At 42.5% G+C, this 22084-nt stretch overlaps 1 protein-coding gene across 5 annotated transcripts in view; it reads left to right on the forward strand.

Moving 5' to 3' along the window:
- Positions 1-1231: 1231 nt before the first annotated feature.
- The window catches only part of Phf8 (PHD finger protein 8), a 99547-nt gene continuing 78694 nt past the window's right edge, over positions 1232-22084 (forward strand). The window contains exons 1-3 of one of the 5 annotated variants that reach the window (XM_006993979.4): positions 1232-2395; positions 3368-3557; positions 21646-21731. In XM_006993979.4, the coding sequence (XP_006994041.1) occupies positions 3454-3557; positions 21646-21731 (190 nt within the window). In that variant the 5' untranslated portion in view covers positions 1232-2395; positions 3368-3453. Of the gene's footprint in view, positions 2396-2951; positions 3269-3367; positions 3558-21645; positions 21732-22084 lie in introns of those variants that run through there. The other 4 variants (XM_015987500.3, XM_042269713.2, XM_076561751.1 and 1 more) reach the window with 4 other exon arrangements.

Raw genomic sequence — 22084 nt, forward strand, 5'->3', positions numbered from 1 at the left:
AACTGACATTTGTACTTCACCTTTTTAAACAAACATTTATAATCATTATTTTATACGGATATAGATATGTAAATACAACCTCGATGTTCAGCACACACACACACTTAAGAATCTTCAGTAGTTTCTTATTCCTTAAAGGGTAAAATCTAAACTTTGCATTTTTGTATTGTGTTCTCTCTTGATCTAATTCCTTACAGTACGACTCCCTGTGCCTCTATGCATCTGTGCACCTTATTTTTGTCTACAATGTTATTAAACGTGTTTTGAGCTGTGATCTCATGTATCCCAGGCTGGGCTGGAACCTATGTAGCTAAAGATGACTTTGAACTTCTGATCCTCCTGAGTACAAGGGCTACCTACCATCCAAGGTTTATGCAGTGCTAGAGATTGAACATTGGGACTTTGTGTATGCTAAGCAAGTATTCTACCCACTAAGCTACATCCTATATATACATCAGTAAGTCTTTGTACATCCTCTTAGTCTCCCTGAAGCATCTATTAAAACAGCAAGCAGCCTTTGAGGCTCTTAGCTTATTTTACTTTTTCCTCCCTTCCTCTTTCCTTTCATCTTAAACTTGTGATTCTCCTGCCCCATCCTCTCAGACTTTTTTTTTAAAGAGTTCTCCACCAGCTAGTAATCACAACACTAAAGAAGCTGAGGCTGAGGTGGAGAGGAGAGAAATGGGGGGAACAAGGAGAGAGGGAAATTATTTTTCATTTATGACGATCTTTTCATCCTTGTATTTGTTTGCCAGTCAGAAAAATCGTTGTATACACATTTGCTTTTCCACTCTACTTATCCTCTTTTGGTAAGAAAAAAAATTTTTTTAACACACTTTTTTTTATAAAGTAATGAGATCCTCTAGGAAAGTGATATAGTAAAACAACCAGAGCTATTACGTTAATGTTTGAGAAAAAAAAAAAAGAAAAAAGAAAACAGCGCCATCTTGAAACACTACATTCAGTCAGAAAATCCTGGTCCAGGTGGATGGAAATCCTTGCACGGTCTTTGCTCCTGACGGAACTGAACCTGCAGGGTCGGTGAAGGGAGCTTGGGACGACGAGAAAGGAAGACTGACAGCTCAATGTGGGGGAAATTAGAAGGTGCCGCTGTCAGTTTTCAGGCTTTCAAATCACTTGCCTCCTCTAAACCTGTTTCTTCATTTGGTGGTAATCACAGAGTTCCCTCCCACAGAGTGAAGATTAAACCGTACCCCAGCCGTGGGAAAAAGACCTGGCCGGCTACAAGTGCCTGGTGGCCGGGAGTTGCAGGGAGCATTCCGCCTCTTCCAAGGCTGAAGCCCGCCCCCGCAGCCCTACCTACCACTTTTGCAGTTTGGAGTCACAAAGTTCACCTCCCCTCCTAGGAGGAGACTAAGGAGGAGCAGTGTGTGCTAAGAGGGAGGGAGGAGGAGGAGGAAGGTGCCGGGTTTCTTTAACTCCCTGTTTGCTCAGGCGTAGGGAAGGCTGAGTTCCCGGCCCCACTCAAAATGGAGCCAAACTACCGCCTCGCCTAAGATGGCGGCTTCTCCGCCCATCAGCTCAAGGTCTCGGGCAGCAATTGGGCCACCTACAAGAGGAGCGAGTCCTAGGATCGCCTGGGCACCGCCCCGCTTTCTCAAGGTGTCGCCCCGCCCCATGACGTCACGCGAGACCCGCCGGCTTGACGTACCGGGCTCCACCTTCACCTCGCGTGCCCGAGCCCCATAAGATGGCGGCGAGCTTGTCTCCTCACGGACCGCCGCCGCCACTCTTAATATGGTAGCTGTTTACCATATTTCTCCTCCCCTCTCCGCCTCGACTTCCTCGTTATTTTGAATAAACTTTATTGATTTGCTTTGACTTTACTGCCCCTGTGGCTGGGTGCTCCTGGCGACTTCCCCCCCGGCAGGCAGGCTATTCCAGACCTGGCGGCCAGTTCATCAGCCCAAGGCTATCTCCGGACGGGCCTGGCGATCGAGCCACTTGCCAGTTGGCCCGGCGACCCCCCGCCTTAGGCTGCGGCCTCGGGAAGGTCCTAACCGGCCCGACGGCGGGAGTGCTGGGCTGAACGGTGCCCTAAAGCCCCGGCCGACTCCCGGCGCTGCGTGACGCGGCATGTGGTTGATAGGCGAAGGCAAGTAAGGTTCACAGTTTTACAGCGGCAATCCCAGAATCCACCGCGCGCCGCCTCTGGGGCCGGAACTGCCCGGATAGCCTCTGCTTAGCATAGCGCTGTGTTGCCCCGGAGCGAGCCTTGCCGCTGGCGAGTCTCTGGGGCTGAGCTCTGCGTCTGGAGGAGTGCCTGCAGCCTTGGACATGAAGAGGTTCCTGTAGCGTTTGGGATCGAGGACATCTTGGCAGGTTTGGGGCGTGAAAAGGTTCCTGTCAGTCGCGAAAGCGTCAGGAGATCCTCGTAAGTTTGGGGGGCTACAAGCAAGGAGAAACCTCTGTCAACTGAGGGGTACAAGCAGAGCTCTTGGCAGTCGGAGGGGATTGCAAAGAAATGCCTGCCATTTGGAAGCGGTGGGGGAAAAACAATCTTTGCTTAGTTTCCCGGGTGTGAAGGGAATTCTAGTCAGTTTGCCGGGGCTTCGAAGAGATCATTTTTTCATGTCAGGGGTGAGATGAGATCCCTGTCAGCTTTGAAGTAGAGGACGAGACTGCGATTTATTTCATTTTGGAGCATAATGAGACTCCTTGCCGGTTGGGAGGGAATGATATTGAGAATGACGAGAAGGAGCATTTAAACTCTCCAAACGCAATCCCAGAACTGTGATTTGAGTTGGGTGCCTAGTCTTGTTTGTCTTGTTCCTGAAGGCTTTGGGGGTAATTTTGGAATAACCTGCGCAGACTTTCAGGGATTTCCGCATCTCTGGTGCTTCCTATTTAGGGGGGCTGGAGAGGGTCTCTTCCTCAGCTTCCCTCTTCCCAGCCTCATCCTTTATGCTGTGGTTTGCGTCATAATAAAGGGAGCTGAGAGTCCTGGGAAGCAAGAGGCCAGCAAAGAGAGGGTTCAGTGAGGGATTAAAGAAGCTTCCCGAAAGCTTTCAGATATTTACATGAAACCCGGAAAGAAGTTGTCACTGACTTCAGGGCCAAAGAAGGTAGAGGGCTGGGGGAGGCGTTTGGAAGGCAGGGCAGAGCAAAGCGCAGAACGTTCTTTCTGTTCTTTCCAAGTGAAAGAAATCCTGAAGGGGTGGGTGGACTTTCTCCACTTAACTCCTGCACTCTCACCAGCTGTGTTGGTTGAGTCCTGGTTTGGTTACTCCCTATTCCAGAACTGGAGGTTGGTACCCAGGGGGTGGGGTGGGGGCGGGGACACGGGACGGGACGAGTTGGAAACCCTGGCCGGAGTCACTTGGTAAAAAGTGTTGTTTGTGTCCAGCCGTCGTGTGGGGAAGGAGCTTGTTGCTGCCTTCTCGCCCTCTTAAAGCTTCAAACCTGGCACGACGCAAAACGATCCACCCCCCTATGAAGATGGCCTCGGTGCCTGTGTATTGCCTCTGCCGGCTGCCTTATGATGTGACCCGCTTCATGATCGAGTGTGACATGTGCCAGGACTGGTTTCACGGCAGGTAAGGAGGGCCGGCCAGGCTGGTCAGGGTGCACTGGCCAGGTGTGGTGTGTATTCCCTTGCCCTCTCCTCTCAGCCCCGTTTTCTCCTCCTGCTCAGAAACTAGCCTCTCCCTCAATTTACTTTCAGTTCCCCACTGTTAGACCTAGGTTTGTCTTATCCCTCCTTACAGACTAGGGCCGAGCCAACACTGGTCTCCGGTTTTCCATTCTCCATATGTATTATATATATATAAAATACACATGCATGCATATCTGATTTTGGAGGTGCCTTCTAGCTACAGAGAGAGTGTCCGTTTTGGGTCCTGGTGCTTGTGTTTGCCCTCGTCTGCTGGCTCTGGCTTTGGAGGAGGCAGTACTGCATTTTTGAGATATCTGAGTCCAAGAACATGGATTTCTTTGTCACTTACTATCAGTGGCGTTGGACTAGTTGCGTTGGCCTCTGTGAGCCTCTCTTACAAATCAATACCTCTTTCATGACTGGAAAACAGTTTGCATGCATTCAATTAATGGGGGAAGAACTGGAAGAGTCTTTTATTTCTGGGCTGTCTGCAGGACCAACTAACCAAATTAAATTTAAAGGATACAAGGTAAAAACAACAGAATGAATGCACCTGTCACCCAAGTTTCTAGTGAGGTTAGTGTATGTAATAAAAATCACAATTTTATCCTATTCCTGGGAGGATTTGCATACTGGAGTATAATAAAAGCAGTATATTGTACCCTTCTGCTATATATTAGATTCTAGAATTTTTAGTCCTCCTAACTTTCAGAGGAGCTGTTCCTATTATGCTCAAAAGCAAAGTAAGGTACTGGTGTTACCAAAATTCTGACCTAAGCTGGGACTGCCTTGATGTAGTACATCCAAGTTCACATTTAATTGATTTTTTACTGATTATTTATTATGTGCCTGGTACAGTGAGACCGTTTCCTTCACTCTGAAAGTGTGGGAATTAAGATGTCTTTCCTAAGGGCTGAGGAATGTAGTGCAGTTGGTAAAACACTTGTCTGGCATACTGGAAGATCTGAGTTCAATCCCCACCACTGTATAAAATGGGTGTGATGGCATATACTTGTAATCTCATTACTTGGGAGTGACATAGTAGTTCCATGCCAGCTTGGGACACATGAGACCTTGTCTCAAAAAAAAAAATCTTTCGTTGCCAGGTGTGGTGGCACATACTTGTAATCCCAGCTTCCTGAAGGAAGTCCTGTCTAATATGCAATTCTATATAATTTACTGGCTGAGGCTAGTGGGTCTCATGTTCAAGGCCTGCCTGAGCTATAGAGCAAGTTCGAGCTCAGCATGGGCAATTTAGCAAGATTCTGTTTCAAAATGAATATAATGCAAAGGGCTTGGGATATAATTTAGTGTTAAGCTCTTACCTAGCGTGTGTAAGGGACTGGGTTCAATTCCCAGTATCACACACATCCGAAAGAAGTCAATATCCAGGCTTGGGTGGTGGTGGGGCCAGCCTGGTTTACAGAGTGAGTTCCAGGAATGGTGCAAAGCTACACTGAGAAACCTGTGTAGGCTCAGTGAGCAAAATGCTTACTAGACAAACATGAGGACCTCAGTTCAATCTCCAGAACATATGTAAAAAAGCTTGGAGTACCTAGAATCTCAGTGGTGGGGAGACAGAAATGGAAACATTCCTGGGGCTCTCTGGTCAGCCAGCCTAGTCTACTTAAAAAGTACCAGGTCAGTAGGAGATCCTATCTCAAAAAAAAAAAAAAAAACTAGGTGGGTGGCTCCTAAGCAATGAAGCCTGAGAATGACCTCTGGCCTCCACATACACACACCCATGTGTACCCACCCACATACATAAACCCACACACAAGCAGAAAAGAATGTTAACTTTCAGACTTGGGTATAGACAAGGTAATTTATGGAATGTCAGTTATGGAGTCACACACAGAGTAAGCAGTTAGGAAACATTCATTCCTGTTTTCTGCTCCCAGATCTCTACACTGTGAGCAAAAGTCATTTTTCCAGATACTGAACTTACGTACTTCCTATACAATCCACACTAAGGGCCATAATGCAATAGCTTTTTTCAGGAAGACTCCTTCATTTATTGAATCAGATTCTAGAAATGCTAAAAATAAAAAAATATATATATCTGTATTCTCAGGCAGTGGCATGGACATGTGTATAACTATAAGATGAAATAATTTTTTTAAATAAAGATGTATAAAGAGGAAGAAGGCATTTTATAGAGAAGTAGTCTGTGAGCTGTACAGGGGATAGCATCAAAGGGAATAGTATGTGCAAAAAGAAAGAAGCAGAAAGGCTAGTGGTCCAGAGGTGGAGATAGTTTGGCTTTGCTGGCTCATAGAGAACAAGGCTGGCAGAGGGCTCACATTTTGAATCCTCACACTTGGGAAGTAGAGGCATGTGGATCTCTGGGAAGCCAAGGTCAGCCTGACTTACATTGCAAGTTCCAGACCAGCCAGGCTAAGTAGTTAGATCCTGTATCCAAAAACAGGGAGGTAGGGATGGCAGGAAACTAGTAGATCATAAAAGGTCTATCACAGAAAAAAAAAGGACCTAAATTTTACTTTGTAGGGGAACCACTGAGAGAATAATTTAAGCTGAGGAGTGACACCTGATCAACACTGTTAAAAACAACCTGGGATATTGACTTTTTTTGTTTTTTTGAGACAGGGTTTCTCTGTGTAGCTTTGTACCTTTCCTGGAACTTGCTCTGTAGACCAGGCTGGCCTCGAACTCACAGAGATCCGCCTGCCTCTGCCTCCCGAGTGCTGGAATTAAAGGCGTGTGCCACCACGGCCCAACCAGCAAACATTCTCTACCCACTGAGCCCTCACTCTAGTTCCTGAAAGATAGATCTTTACATTTATTTATTTAGTTAGTTATTTAGTTATTTAGTTATTTAGTTAGTGTGTGCACAGGCTTGCTTGTGCACTTGCTTGTGCACACACGTGGCATGAGATGTATGTGAAGGTCAGAGGACTATTTGCAGGAGTCAGTTTTCTCCTTCCACCAAGTGAGACCAGGAATGTGAACTCAGGTTGTCAGCCTTGGTGACAAACACTACCTGCTGAGCTGTCTTATTAGTCCCAACTCAGATTCTTAAAAGAATGTTTTTTTTTTTTAAGCTGGCCTTTGGGGCATAGGCCTTCTAATTACAGCTACTTTGGAGACTGGGAAAGAGGGATTGCAAGTTCAAGGCTGGTCTGTGCAAAAAAAAAAAGATTTTTTTTCCTTATTGTATAGGTGAGACATGTCCATTATAGAAAATGCAGAAAATAATAGAAGGAAATAAAAAGTCATCTGTGAGTCTGTTGGGTATAATCCACTGTTAATTTTGTTGCTTGCTGTTGTTGCATTAACTTTTGTCTTTTGATTTATAACATATGTTTTTATATGTTAGGTTTATATTATAAATACCATTTTGTGACCTCTCTCCCCCAACACCTAACATTATAATGTGGGTATCTGCCAGGTTCTTAAACAGTCATCTAAAACCTGTTTCTGGTTGGGGATTTAGCTCAGTGGTGGAGCCCTTGCTTAGCAAGCACAAGGCCCTGGTCCTCAGCTCTGGAAATTTAAAACAAAAACAAAAACAAAAAATCCCAAACCTGTTTCTGATACCTTATTATGTGTATGTTTGGTACTAGTTACTTGGTCATTCCCTTTATGTTTATACACTTACATTATTTGTTTTCTTATATTACAAATAATGTGAGGTGATAAATCTTGGGGATTCTGGGAAGGTTTTTGTATCTTGATGTGATTGTTGGGCAAAACAAAAAGAACATGACTGGTGAACATCTTTATACAGTATACATTTGACATTTACAATGATAGCCACTGAAACTTAAGAATTTTTTGTTTTGTTTTGTTTTTCAAGACAGGATTTCTCTATGTAACAGCCCTGGCTGTCCTGTAACTCCTTTGTAGACCAGGCTGGCCTTGAACTCACAGAGATCCACCTGCCTCCGCCTCTTGAGTGCTATGATCAAAGGCGTGTGTAACCACCGCCCAGCTGCAATTTAAGAATTTGAAACTTAGAAATGTGTATGGGTTTATGGGTCAGATCTGTCTGTAATCACATTTCTAAAGTGTATTCTGTTTTTGTTTGTTCATTCTAACACAAGTTTCATGAAAGTATCCAGTTTTAAAAATCTCTTCTGCTTCTTTCTGTGGGATGCCGGAGAACAAGGAACATAGCTGAAAACCAGATCCTTAATGGGCAGCTGGCTGCTCTTGCTTACCCAGTACACCCTCACCCCACCATGCTCATTGTACTTTTTTTTTACTTTAGCTCAATTGGAAATTACTAAATATTGTGGAGTTTTCTTGATTGCTTACAATAGTTAATCATGTAGACCTGATGTGTGTGTGTTGTATGATTATGCATGTGCTTGTATGAGTGTGAGTATATGCTTGTGAGTCCACAGAGGGCAGAGGAGGACATTAAGTATTTTGCTGTATCACTCTGGTTTATTCCCTTGAGACAATCTCTCACAGATCCTTGAATTAAACTGGTGGCTAGCAAGTCCCAGTGATCTTCCTGCCTTTGCTCCTCACGGGACTAGGGCTACCGCCATACCTGACTTTTACCTAGGTACTACGATCTGTGTACTGAGTTCCTCAAACTTGCAAAGCAAGCCTTCTTACCATTGAGCCATTTCTTCCACCCCAAATCTCACAGATTTTATGTCCAAAATGCCTAGAAATTATAGAAATCTGTTCACATCTTTGTTAGACTTTTGAAGTTCAGTTAGGGATTATGGTGCATAATGAGAAGTTACTACCTGAAACGGCAGTAAGGAAAGGCAGCTATGCTATTTTGATGATAAAAATCTGGAACCGCCAGGGAGTGGTGGTGCATGCCTTTAATACCAGCATTTGGGAGGCAGAGGCAGGCATGTCTCTGAGTTTGAGGCCAGCCTGGTCTACAGAATGAATTCCAAGATAGCCAGGACTATGCAGAGAAACCCTGTTTCCAAAAGCACCCCTCTCCTCCCCAAAAAATCCCGTGGAGGTTAAGTGACTCTCTGAGTGTGGATTTGAATTTCAAATTTCCTGATTCTAGAGATTATGTTCTCAAAATTAGAAAAAAATGCCAAATAGTTTAATTTTTCTAGAAGTAAGGCTGTTGAGTTGTGGAAAACACTGATCTGTAGAGGAGTGCCTTTTAAACTTTAGTGTGCATCATAATTATTTGAAAGACCCATTAAAAAACCAAGATAGATCTCAACCTCAGTTTCTGATTCAGTAGGTAAATGGGGCCCACATTTGAGAAACATAAATTTAAAGCAGTATCAATTTCTTCTCCTTCCATAGAGTATGATGACATCTGATATTGGAGGATGGATGAGATAACATTATTGTTACTATACATCAATTATTCTCAAAGTATTTCATCTTTGTGAGCCCTTAGTTTTCCTGACAATAGTTATGATAGTTTAAATGGTAATGATTAAATACATATTAATTTTTGTTTTTATTAGCATATAATAGTGGATCTTATGAAATTTTCTTTTTATTGTTTGTTTTGAGACGGGGTTTTTCTGTGTAACAGCCCTGGCTGTCCTGGAACTGTAGACCAGGCTGGCTTCGAACTCACAGAGATCCGCCCACCTCTGCCTCCCAGGTGCTGAGATGTTCCATCACCACCCAGCTGATGTTTTTTTTTTTTTTTAAGTATGTGGGTTCCAGGGATTGAATTTGGGTCTTAAATGGCAAGGATTTTTACCTGTTGGGCCACATCACCAGCAGACCTATTCATATATGTATTTTATCATACTCATCACTCATGACTCCTTTCTTCTTCTTTTTTTTTTTTACTTTTTTCTTTTTTTGGTTTTTCAAGACAGGATTTCTCTGTGTAGCTTTGCACCTTTCCTGGATCTCGCTCTGTAGATCAGGCTGGCCTCGAACTCACAAAGATCCGCCTGGCTCTGCTTCCCGAGTGCTGGGATTAAAGGCGTGCACTGCCACCGCCGCCTTTCTTCTACTTTTATGTCTTTTTTAAATAATCCATTGAATTTAAGGATGCTTACTTAAGTACAGGATTACTTACCAGAACATGAGTAACTTACCAGTGGCTGTACCACTGAAGAAGATGTTTCCCTCTTCCCTATCAACATTAACTGCCTCAGGGACAGTTGGAACCTTATGAATCACCCCTCCCCCCCCATTTTCCAGGACAGAATGTTAGCAGGCCCAATCTTGTGCAAATCTACAGGTAATCAGATGCTGTGCATTCAAGAGTTTAACAGCCATATCATGCCCAGAACTCAGTGTTCCGAACTGCTCCCCCACCTTCCTCTGGTTCTTACATTTTTCTGTTTCTTCTTCCAAGATGTTCCAGGAGCCTTGGAGGGAGTGCATGTAGATGTTCTGTTTTTGGACAGTAAATAATCATTTATTCTTTGTTCTTTGACCAGTTGTGAATCTGCATTAACCACTACAAAGAGAAGCTTTTTTTCTTTTTTTTCTTTCTTTTTTTTCTGAGATAGGATCTCTCTATGTAGCTCTGGTTGTCCTGGAACTCACTTATGTAGACCAGGCTGTCTTTGAACTCAGAGGAGATCTGCCTGTCTCTGCTTCTTGAGTGCTGGGATCAAAGGCATGTGCCACTATGCATGGCTGTTTGTTTGTTTTCTAACTATATAGCCTTGGCTGACCTCAAGCAGCTATTCACCTGTCTCTGCCTCCCACTTACTGAGATTAAAAGCATTAAAGGCATTGAAGCCATCACAATCTGTAAGAAAAGTTGCTTTTGCTACACCCGAGAGCAGTAATATTCTATAGGCACGAACATAGTTATTTAGATGGCAATTTTTTGAGACAGGGTTTCTCTGTGTAGCCCTGACTCTCTTGGAACTTGCTCTGTAGACCAGGTCGACCTCAGAGTCACAGAGATCCACCTGTCTGTGCCTCCCAAGTGCTGGGAATAAAGGTGTGCACCACCACTGTCCGGCTAGACAACAATTTGCTGTACACATCATGTCCACTTAGCAGAACAACTGTAGTAGCTTCCTCACTAGGGCCTGTGATCTCCCTAGCTAGAAGCATTTGACCTGTTTTGTGGTATCAGTTTTTCTTTGTATGGAATTAAATCCTCGTTTGTTTGTTTGGAAGAAAATATTTTGTTTAAAATATCTTGTTTAAATTAAATTTGATGGTATGAATATTCCCCCTCCCCCTCGCCCCCCTTTGGCTGAAGAAAATAGACTCATCTCCCCTAGTAGCCACCAATAGTCCCTCAGCTAGGGGTATATGAGCCTCTTTCCTCTTTGTTCTGGAGTTGGGTTTTTTGTTTTTGTTTTTTTATTTTTGAGACAGGGTTTCTCTGTGTAGCCCTCATTGTCCTGGAACTCTCTGTGTAGACCAGGCTGGTCTCGAACTCACAGAGATCTGCCTGCCTCTTTCTCCCTGGTGCTGGGATTTAAGGTGTGCTCCACCACTGCCTGGTACTATGCTGGAGACTGGCTTGATCTTATACAGGCTTTATGTTGTGCTGACTACCATACCTGTTGTAAATTTATGAGTGCAATGACTCCATCCTATCCAGAAAACATTATTTCACAGCAGTCTTCCCCATTCTGCACCTTCTTCCACAATGCTCCTTGAACCTATTGGAGAAAGTGTGATACAGATCCCTATTACAGTCTTTCTCCCCTTCCACCATGTTTTCTGAACCTTCGGGGTGTGTGTGATATAGATGTCTCATTTAAGGCCGAGCACTCTAGTGACTTATTCTCTGTATTTGTGAGTCTCTGTATTAAAATCACCCACTATGTAAAGAAACTTTCCTGGTGAGGAGTCTGTAGATATTTAGAAACATTTAGAAGGCAGTAAATTGAGGAAAGGTGAATAATGGAGGTAAAGGTTTAAGTGGGGAGTAGTACATGAGGGTACAGTTGGGGAGGTAGAGGGATAACCAACATTAAAGAGATTTGAAAAAGCCATATAAAATGCTGTTTCATAAGCTTCCTATTATATGTACATGTATACACACAGATAAGCTTAATTCAAGTTACCTTACATAGAGGGATAATACTATCCCAAAAGCTATAGATTATCAAAAAGCCCAGTGCCATGTATAAAATATCCCATTTATCAAGGTGGTCCTAGGGGCCATCCACCCCTCCCCCAAAAAATAACCAGTACAAGGTAGTATCATTGCTCTTGGTTACTCATTAGAACTTGCTGATAAGATCCTATTGCTGGGGGTTGGAGATTTAGCTCAATGGTAGAGCGCTTGCCTAGCAAGTGCAAGGCCCTGGGTTCGGTCCTCGGCTCCAAAACAAACAACAACAACAAAAAAAAGAACAAAAAATCCCAAAACAAAACAAAAAAAGATCCTATTGCTGAACATACCATGTACTTTGGTCATAGGACATGGAAAATTCAAGCTGATTCTGACCTGGAAGCAGTCTTCCTACTAGCTAACTCCCAGAGTATCAGAAGGTGTTTTGTAGTCTGCTAGGGAAGAAAGCCATCAACAATCTTTGTCAGCTCTGAACCCTGTGAGCTACAATAGTGACTGGCCCGGCAAGATACGCTCATTGGCTCAATAGTAGCATGAGTGCTGTGGAGGTAACCAGCAGCTTTCTAATTGGACTTAAGGCCTGAGCTACAATAGGAAACTCATACCTTGTTCTATAAACCTGGCCAAGAACCTGTAGCTAAGGAAGTTATAGGCCCTACTACTATTTTTTGGTTCTATTTATTCCTTCTTTCCCTCCCCACTGCCTCCCTCCTCTCCTTCCCTCCTCTTTCTCTTCCTTATGTGGGCATTTGTGCATGTATGTGCCATGGTGCTCATGGGGAGGTCAAAGAACAACTTGCTGAAGTCAATTTTCTCTTTCCACTATGTGGGTCCCTAGGATCAAACAGGTCATCAGGCTTGCAGAGCAAACAGCTTTACCCTGCTTACCTGCTTGCCAATCCTCTTTTTTGTCCCTCCCTTTTTAAAATTTAACTTTTATTATTATTATTTGTGTATTTTATTTTGATGTATATGTAATAGTGAGGATGTACATGTGCCATGCACATATGTGGAGGCCAGGGGACAACTTTCAAAAGACAGTTCTCTCCTTTAGTCATGTTGAGGCAGGGTCTCTCTTGTTTCTGCCTTGCTGTGTACTCTGGGCTAGCTAGCCTGTGAACTTCCAGGCAATTCTCCAGGCAATTCTCCCAACCCCACCTCACCTCCCTGTAGGAGAGACTGCTGGGATTACAGAGGTGTACAACTTTAAACCCGCTTTTTACATTGAATCTGGAGATCAAACTCAGGTTGTCAGGCTTGCATGGCAAACACTTTTCCCCACTGACCAATCTTGCTGGTCTCTTTTCATTGGTCTTTATCTGATATTAATATACCCACTCCTACTTTCTTTTGATTAAGGGTAACATTGTATATATTTTCTTTTTCTTTCTTTTTTTTTTTTTTTGAGACATAGTTTCTCTGTGTAGCTTTTGGTGCCTGGCCTGGAACTCACTCTGTAGACCAGACTGGCTTCGAACTCACAGAGATCTGCCTGGCTCTGCCTCCTGAGTGCTGGGATTAAAGGCATGCGCCACCACTGTCCAGGTGACATTGTATATATTTTCACCCCCTTTTCTTTTTGCATTGCTCAACCCAGGCAGTGACAGGCAAACATTCTTTTCTTTTAGTCTACACTTACATGAAATGAGATTTTGTTTTTGTTTGTTTGTTTTTGAGACACGGTTTCTCTGTGAAGCAGTCCTGGCTGTACTGGAACTTACTGTGTAGACTAGGCTGGCCTCGAACTCACTGACTCTGCCTCCCGAGTGCTGAGATTAAAGGCATGTGCCACCATGCCCGGCAACATACCTGGTTTTATTCAGTGCTGGGGATTGAACCCAGGGCTTTGTGTATGCTAGGCAAGCATGAGGCCAACTGAACTATATCCTCAGCCTTTCCTCTGATCTGTATGCCTCTGTTTACACTCTCCTGTCTTTCTGTGGGTTACTTATACCTGTTTTATAATTCCATATTTTTATATTGTTTTTTTTCTGTAGTATATGTGAATGTGTCTCTATACTTATTTCACTTCTTGCTGTAGACAGTAAATATATATATATATATATTCTGAGTGAGGAGTAAAATTTTCTCTTTAAGTTCCTTTACATTTCCTTGTGTATAGCGTAATTCATCTTAAATATGTGTTCTAGGTTCATTGAGAACCACATCAGAGTGCCATAATTTTTGTTTCTGTATCTTAACAGGCCCTCTAGATGTTCCTAATGTTGCTTATAAATTGAGAAGCATGAGTTGGGGGTGTAACTCAGTTGGTAGAGTTAGTTAACCTAGTATTTGTTCAGCTAGGTTTGGATCCCAACATTGAATAAACCTGCCATGGTTATACATGTCTGTAATACCAACACATAGGATGTGGAAGCAAGAGGACCAGAAATTCAGGGTCATCCTTGCTACATAGTGAGTTCAAGGCCAGCCTGGTGTACATGAGATGCTGTCTCAAAAAACAAAAAAACAAAAAAAAAACCTTGAGAAATACCAGTCTAGTTAGAAAATGGTGACTTAGGCCAGAGTCTGTGTTGATGAGAAGTGGTTTTGTTTTGACTATACAGGATTTACCAATAGATTGGATTGGGATTGTGAAAGAAAGAGGTCAGGAATGACTTGATTTTCAGGAGTTTTAATATAAATGGGAATAGAGTAATGGGACAGTGACTGAGAAGCTCACAAGAGATATAGGGAATGACCTGTTTTGTCTGTAATATCAAATTATTCTAGAATTTAGTGAGTTCTTTTAACTGACAAACTCATGTGCCAGGCACTAAACCGACGGAGCAGAAACTTCTCAGGTACATGGAGATTGTTTAGTTTCTTTTGCACTGCTCCAAGTCCTTTGTGCCTGGAGGCAGTGGAGCCAGTGGTGGGAACTATGAGTGCCTTTGCTCCTGGCTTTGTAGATTCTGTTCTAGCTGATTAAGATTGTTTCAAGAAACCAAAAATTAACTGGATTTTTTTTTTAATGAAGGAAGGTAAAATATGTTCTTTCCCTTCTTCATTTATGGATGAAGGTATTGATTTCTCAAGGTACAGGTTGGTTACAAGACCTGGCTCCTTGGGCATCTTCAGAGAGCAGAGGCTAAGTAGATAGGAAACTAGATAGAATCTTGAGCAAAACTTGCCACTGTTTTGGCACCTCTGATCTTTGAGTCCCACTTGGTTCCATAGCCCTGGATAAAACAATCAAGTGCCTGATTTTGTGTTCTTGTAGCATTTGGTTCTTCTAACTACCTCATTCTAGCTATGTACTTGGTTAGATATTATAGACTCATGAAGACCAAAAATTGTATATTCCGCTATTTAAATAGTTTTGTAATTGATTCATATTTCCCATCTGTTATAGATAATATTTATCATGTTTTGGCACTTGAGTACTTTATTTAAGTTCATTGAATCCTTGCAACAACTCTGTAAGGTGGTTGTTACTAATTTTTCTGTTTCACAGGTATAGAAACTGGAGCACAAAGAATTTATATAAAATGCCTATGTTCACACAGCTGTATGTGGAAGAGGTGAAATTCAAACCCAGATAGTTTGGCTCCCATATTTTTGTATCTTTTAACCTCTGTGTTTTAGTGTCTCAATGCTGTACATCGTGTCCCTGGTTTGTTATAGAGATTAAATATATATTTAAATTCCGTGGCTCACTTTTCTTCACAGTTACTTTTATGTAGGCTTTAAATTTACTCATCCACTTAGCAATCATTGTTCTGTTTTACTTACTTTGTAGCACTTAATGAAACTGTTCTGACACTACCTGTATCTTTCCCTCTAGAATGATCATTCTACAGGTGTCTGTATACAATTAATGTTTATTTATGTATTCATTTACTCATTTACTTATTTGTTGAGTGCCTACAGTGAGCCCAGCTTAATTTCAGTGCCCCATACTATAATAATTCTCTTTACTAAGGAAGCTATCCAGAGCAATACAACATTTTTTTTGAGACAGGGTTTCTCTGTGTAGCTTCGCGCCTTTCCTGGAACTCTCTTTGGAAACCAGGCTGGCCTCGAACTCAGAGATCCACCTGCCTCTGCCTCCCGAGTGCTGGGATTGAAGGCGCGCACCACCACCGCCCGGCAAAACTCTCTCTCTACACACACACACACACACACACACACACACACACACACACACACACATATATAGTACAACATTTATTATCCTTGGCACCAGTGATAATTAATGAGACAGTGCATCTAAGCTTAATTTTGGTTTATCTGCCTTCCTTATCTGAGGAGTTATCTAGCCCACTGCATGTTTGCTGAATTAGCTGGATAGTAACTAAATGAAGCAAGACTGGGAGATGGAGGAGCTGAGGAATTCTGGTGAATACCAGGATTTCTATGTGCTAAATGTAGTATGCACAAATGGCAAGTAAATGAACATTTGTTGTGGGTCAGCATAGGTAGAGCTGAAATAGGTAGTATTTGGGGGGGAGGGTCAGTAGTAGAGAAGAGAAAGAACAGTAGAGAGCATCATGGGCTGGCACTAAGAATCTTTTGCTCATTTTTTGTGGTGCTAGAGATCGAACACTTATGGCCTCACTCGTGTTAGGCAAGTGTTCAACCTCTAAGCCACATCCCCAGCTCTTTTTTAGGTTAAGAGTGGCTTCATGAGCATGTGAATGCTGTTGTCACATGGAGCTCCACAGTTGAGGTTAAATGCACTGCTTCTGTTGTCCCCAAAGTCTTAACATATTTTACTTTTGAATATTTGTATGTGACATCAGTGGGATGTGTGCTGAGAACTTAGAACCTTGAGTTCTGTGGTTCTACCTCTTCCTTCTTGTCTCCCTGAGTAGGTTCTTGGCTAATTGCCTGCGACACTGACCCCAGGTAGAGATGTGGAGAAATTCAGGGTCCAGAGCATGTACTCTTGTGTACTTACTGAGTGATGTACCCTCACCCCCAGGAGAGTGAGATAGAAAAAATAAAGAAAAATCTTATACTGACAAGCCTAGGTCTGTCAGTGTACTGGCTGGTTTTGTGTGACAACTTGACACAAGCTAGAGTCATCAGAGAGGAAGGGAGCCTCAGTTGAGGAAATGCCTCCTTGAGATCCAGCTATAAGGCATTTTTTTAATTAATGATCAATGGGGGAAGGCCTAACACATTGTGGATGGTGCCCTCCCAGGGCTGGGTGGTCCTGGGTTCTATAAGAAAGCAGGCTGAGCAAGCCAGGGGAAACAAGCCAGTAAGCAGCTCCCCTCCGTGGCCTCTGCATCAGCTCCAGGAGCCTGCCCTGCTTGAGTTCCTGTCCTGACTTTCTTCAGTGATGAACAGCAACGTGAAAGTGTGAACAAAATAAATCCTTTCCTCTACAACTTGCTTTTTTGGTCATGGTGTTTCATCTCAACTATAGAAACCCTAACTAAAACAGTCATTGTAGCTACTCAGGAAGCTGAGGCAGGAGAATCACCAAGACAGCTTAGTAAGACTCTATTTCAAGTAGGATTTTTGTTTGTTTGTTTTCAGCCAGGGTCTCACTATATGTAGCTGTGGCTGTTCTGGAACTCACTATGTAGACCAGCTTGGCCTTGAACTCACAGAGATCCAACTGCCTCTGTCTCCTAAGTGCTGAGATTAAAGACATGCACCACTGTGCTGGGCTTGAGACCTTATCTCAAAAAGTAGAAATAGAGCTAGAGTTTTAACTAAGTGACAGAGCACTTGCCTAGCATGTTTGGCCCTGGGTTCATTCCCCAGCCACAAAACAATATCAACTGAAGAAATTCATGTGTATTAGTTACTTTTCTATTTCTGTGATGAAACACCATACCATGACTGAAGCAACTTATAGAAGGAAGGATTTATTTTGAGTTTATGGTTTCAGAGAGATAAGAGTCCATTACCATCATGATAGGGAGGCATGGAAGAAAATACCACTCCTGGCAGCAGTAACAGCAGCAAGCAGAGAAAGCACATGGCTTTTGAAACCTCAGAGCCCACCCCAGTGACATACTTTCTCCAGCCAGACCACACCTCCTAAGCCTACCCAAACAGTGTAACCAGCTGTGGACTAAGTCTTCAGATGCCCTGGAACATGGATTCAAATCATCACACCATGGTAACCTGAGTGACCGCAGAAAGGAAAAAGCTCCTTTTTTATATTTCTGAAGAAGGAATACTTGCTTTTCATTTGCAGTAAGCATTTTCATTTATATAACTGGTGCTATGTGTGAGGGATAAAAGGTGAGACCAGAGAGGCAAGGCCTTTTTTAGGCTATGTTCAATTCTTTTTTTTTGAGACAGGGTTTCTTTTGTGCAATAGCTCTGGATCTCCTGGAACTCATTTTGTAGACCAGTCTGTTCTCGAAAACATAGGGATCCACCTGCCTCTGCCTCCGGGGTGCTGGGATTAAAGGCGTGTGCCACTATTGATAGACTTAGTCAATTTGTTCTTTAATAAGGAGGGACTAGAGAGATGGCTCAGCAACTGAGAGCACTTGCTGCTGCTATTCCAGAGGACCTGAGTTCAAATTTCAGCACCCATGTTAGGCAGTTCACAGCTACTTGTAACTTCAGCTTCAGGGGTTCCAACGCCCTCTTCTGGCTTCCAAGGGCAGCCTCCAACACATACACATATATACATAAAACCTTTAAAAAGTTAACAAAGAAGCTTTTCACGGGTTTTAGATATGAAACAATAAGGTCACACTTGTGTTTTTATTTAATTAATTTTATGTGCTTTTGTATGCCTAAGTATGTGTACATACACCTTGTGTGTAGCAGCCTGAGGATGTCAGAATAGGTTGTTGAATCTCCTGGAACTGGAGTTTCTGGATCCTCTGCAAAAGCAGTAAGCACTCTTAATTGCTGAGCCATCTCTCTAACCCACACTTGTTTTTTTTTAAATTATTGTTTTAGTGTGTAGAATCATTTTGTGTGGAGACAGAGTAGAGGCTTGGAATCTAGCTAGATGAGGAGGACAATAATTCTAGTTAGAGATCATAACAACCTGTATTAGGGCATCAAACAATAAGAATGACAGATGAACACAACTGATAGGATAGTTAAAGAATTCGGATCTAGAACTGATCTTTTGAGTTTTGTACCATATTTAACTGTTACCTATTCAAAAAGAATGGCCATTTTGAGCTATGTAAGTGTAGAAAGGTGTTTGACTTTGAACTGTCAGAGAGGAGCAGACAAGAGGGGATGAAAGAAAAGTAGAGAAATGAGGGGGTTTTGTTGTTCATTAAGGTCAGTGTACTTGTTTAAATGGTGAAGAAGGAAGTGCTTGTTTACAATAGTAAAGAAGGAAGAAAAAGAAACAGGGTGAGAGATTAAAGATACTTTAAAAAGAAGGGACAATTAATTGAGAAAGTAAAAAAAAATATGTGACCTAAATGCAAACACTGACTTTAGGAGGAAAGAAAGATAGTACTTCCGTTGTAATAGGAGGAAAGGATGGGTGAAGGAAGTAGAGTTGGTACTAGAAAGTCAAGTTAGTTCTTGTCTGATTATTTCATTTCTGATTTTTTTCCAAGAAGTAAGTAAATCATTTGTATGGAGAGAAGGAGAGATAGTGGGATCAAAGATTTGAAGTTTACTGTGGATAGTGGGAAGGAAAGAGCTAAGTGGGAAATTGTAGGAGGTTTATCAGCCAATATAATCTACACATTTTAGTGAATTTATTTTGCCTCCAGTCCAATGGGTGATTGATTTTCTCCAGCGCACCCAGTAGTCTAGTGTTAGATAGGGATCGAGCTAGGGATAGGTTTGGAAATGTGATGAAAGACAGTAGGGCAAGTGGAGAATGCTGGAATTAAACTAGATAGTAAATAGGTTGAAGTCAAGAATAGGTGGATTTGGCAGGGGTTTGGTGCCATAGGCCTGTAATCCCAATGCTTGCTTGCCTATAATCCCATTATTCAGGAGGATTATGAGTTCAAGGTCAGCCTAAGCTACACAGTAAGACCTTGTCTGAAAACAGTATAAAGTTAAAAAAAGAATGTGTAGTGTGGTGGCACAGGCCTTTAATCCTGGTGCCAGGAGGCAGAAACAGTTAGATCTTTGAGTTTCATGCCAGCCAGGACTACACAGTGAGACCTTGTTTCAAACAACAACAACAACAACAACAACAACAACAACAACAACAAAACAAAGAATGGGTGAAAGGAGGAGCAGCTAGGGTTTTTTGAGAGCAAAGAACAGGTGTAGTGAGAGCTGGATGGATATACTTATAATCAAAGAAATGGTGTATGTATTTCATATTCTAGAAGTGAAACAATTGCTGGACAAAGTCTGGAGGATGGTCATGAGAGTAGCTGAAATGAGAGTGGAGGTAACTTATCATCTGGAGATGATAAGATCAAAGAAGAGTAAACCCAGCAAGTTGGGTCTCCACATTAATACTAATACCCGGTAGAATATTGAATGGGAAAAGAATTGTGGTGGGGAAAAATCTGTGAGCAGGTTCTTCAATGAGTGAAGGGATGTGTTGGGGAAAAGGGTAACTGGAAGTAGAGGAGCAGGAAGTGGTATGGCTGCATGGTATGAAACTCAAAGAGGAGGGAGTCATCATCTCATACAAGGCCTGATCGTTAATGTCAGTTGTTAACTTGATGAAATCTAGAATCACTGGGAGTTGAGCCTTGGAGCATGCCTGTGGGAAATTATCTTGATTGTGTTTTAATTGAGGTGGGGAGACCCACCCTCTATAAGTGGCACTTTTCTAGATTGTGTAAACAGAAAAGGAACTGAGCAGCAGCATTCATTGCTTTCTTCTTCCTTACTGTGAACTCAATGTGACCAGATGTTTCAACTACCTGCTACCTTGACTTTCCTACTGAGATGCACCTCTTGAATTGTGAACTATGAGCTAAAATAAACACCTCTGTCCTTAAGTTGTTTTTGTTCATGACATTCTATCATGGCAGCAGGAAAAAGAAACTAAGCCATGCCGGGCAGTGGTGGTGCACGCCTTTAATTCCAGCACTCTGGAGGCAGAGGCAGGCGGATCTCGGTGAGTTCGAGGCCAGAATGGGCTACAGAGTGAGTTCCAGGACAGCCAGGGCTACACAGAGAAACCATGTCTTGGAAAAAAAAAGAAAGAAATAGTATTTTGGATGTATAAAGCAAGATAAAATGTCATTAAAATAAGACATGTTTTTAATATTTTGAGACATGTTTTCTCTATATAGCCCAGGCTGGTCTAATACTTGAGGGTAGCCAGAAATACATGATAATCCTCCTGCCTTTGCCTCCAGAATGCTAGAATTAGAAGTGTGGACTAGAACATTGGACTCTTTTTTTCCTTTTAAATGTGGCTATTTGGAACATTTAAAATTACTTATTTGGTTTACATATTTCTGCTCATTCACATACAGATGTTCTAGTTTCTTTTAGCTTTGACCATTCTGAAGCCTAATGAAGTTTTTTGCTTGTTTGTTTTTCAAAAACAAGGTTTCTCTGTGTAACCGCTCTGGTTGTCCTGGAACTTGCTTTGTAGATCAGACTGGCCTCGAACTCAGAGATCTGCCTACCTGTGTCTCTTGAGTACTGGGATTAAAGGTGTATGCCACCACCACCTGGCCCTAATGAACTTTTTTTAATGACATTTTGTCATCATTGTTTTAGACCAGTAGAATTTTGCATTGATGAAAGTGTTTTGTAATCTGTATAATATGGTAGCTACTAACTGCATGTGGCTGGTGAAATATAGCTAGGGTGATAGAGGAACTACATTTAAATTTTACTTAATAATTTAAAAATATTTATTTTTATATGTATGAGTGTTTTGCCCACATGTCTGTCTGTCTGTGCACTGTGTGCCTGGTGCTGGTGGAGGTAAGAAAAGGGAATCAGATCCCCTGGAACTGGAGTTAGGATTGTGGACCACCATCTGGATGGTAGGAATCAAACCCAGGTCCTCTGGAAGAGCAGCCAGTGAGTGCTCTTTACCACTGAGCCATCTATCCAGCCCCCAATTTTACTTAATATAAATATAAATAGCGATATGCACTATACAGCACTCACTGTTCTAGAACTTTTAAAAGTAAAAATCTTATAAACCTTAGCTATTTTTTTTCTTTTCCAGTTGTGTTGGTGTTGAGGAGGAGAAAGCGGCTGAGATCGACCTGTACCATTGCCCCAACTGTGAGGTCTTACATGGGCCCTCCATTAGTAAGTAGATTTTAGGGTTTTCATCAGGAAGTGGTCAAGGGGAGAGACAAATCAAAGGCAGTTTTGGAGGGCCTTTGCCTTTGTGCAAATTGCCTTTGCCTAAGTGCCTCAGATGTGTCTTCATTAGGAAACAGCAGACGCTTACGCAAGTCCAGCAGGCCCGCAGCTATTGCACTGAGAGGGCAGAAGTGCGGAGCTTTATCTCCCTCCCTATTTAGCAACTGCCTGGAGGAAGCACACTCTTTTCCCCCAGGAGCTTTTCTGCGTGTTAGAGTCTCTCTTTAACTCGAGATGCCTCCCAGGGTTTTAGATTAGAAAATAAGAACCTATTGAGTATTGAGACCTTTGTTCTT

The sequence above is a fragment of the Peromyscus maniculatus genome, chromosome X, assembly GCF_049852395.1.
Source record: "Peromyscus maniculatus bairdii isolate BWxNUB_F1_BW_parent chromosome X, HU_Pman_BW_mat_3.1, whole genome shotgun sequence".
NCBI lineage: Eukaryota > Metazoa > Chordata > Mammalia > Rodentia > Cricetidae > Peromyscus > Peromyscus maniculatus.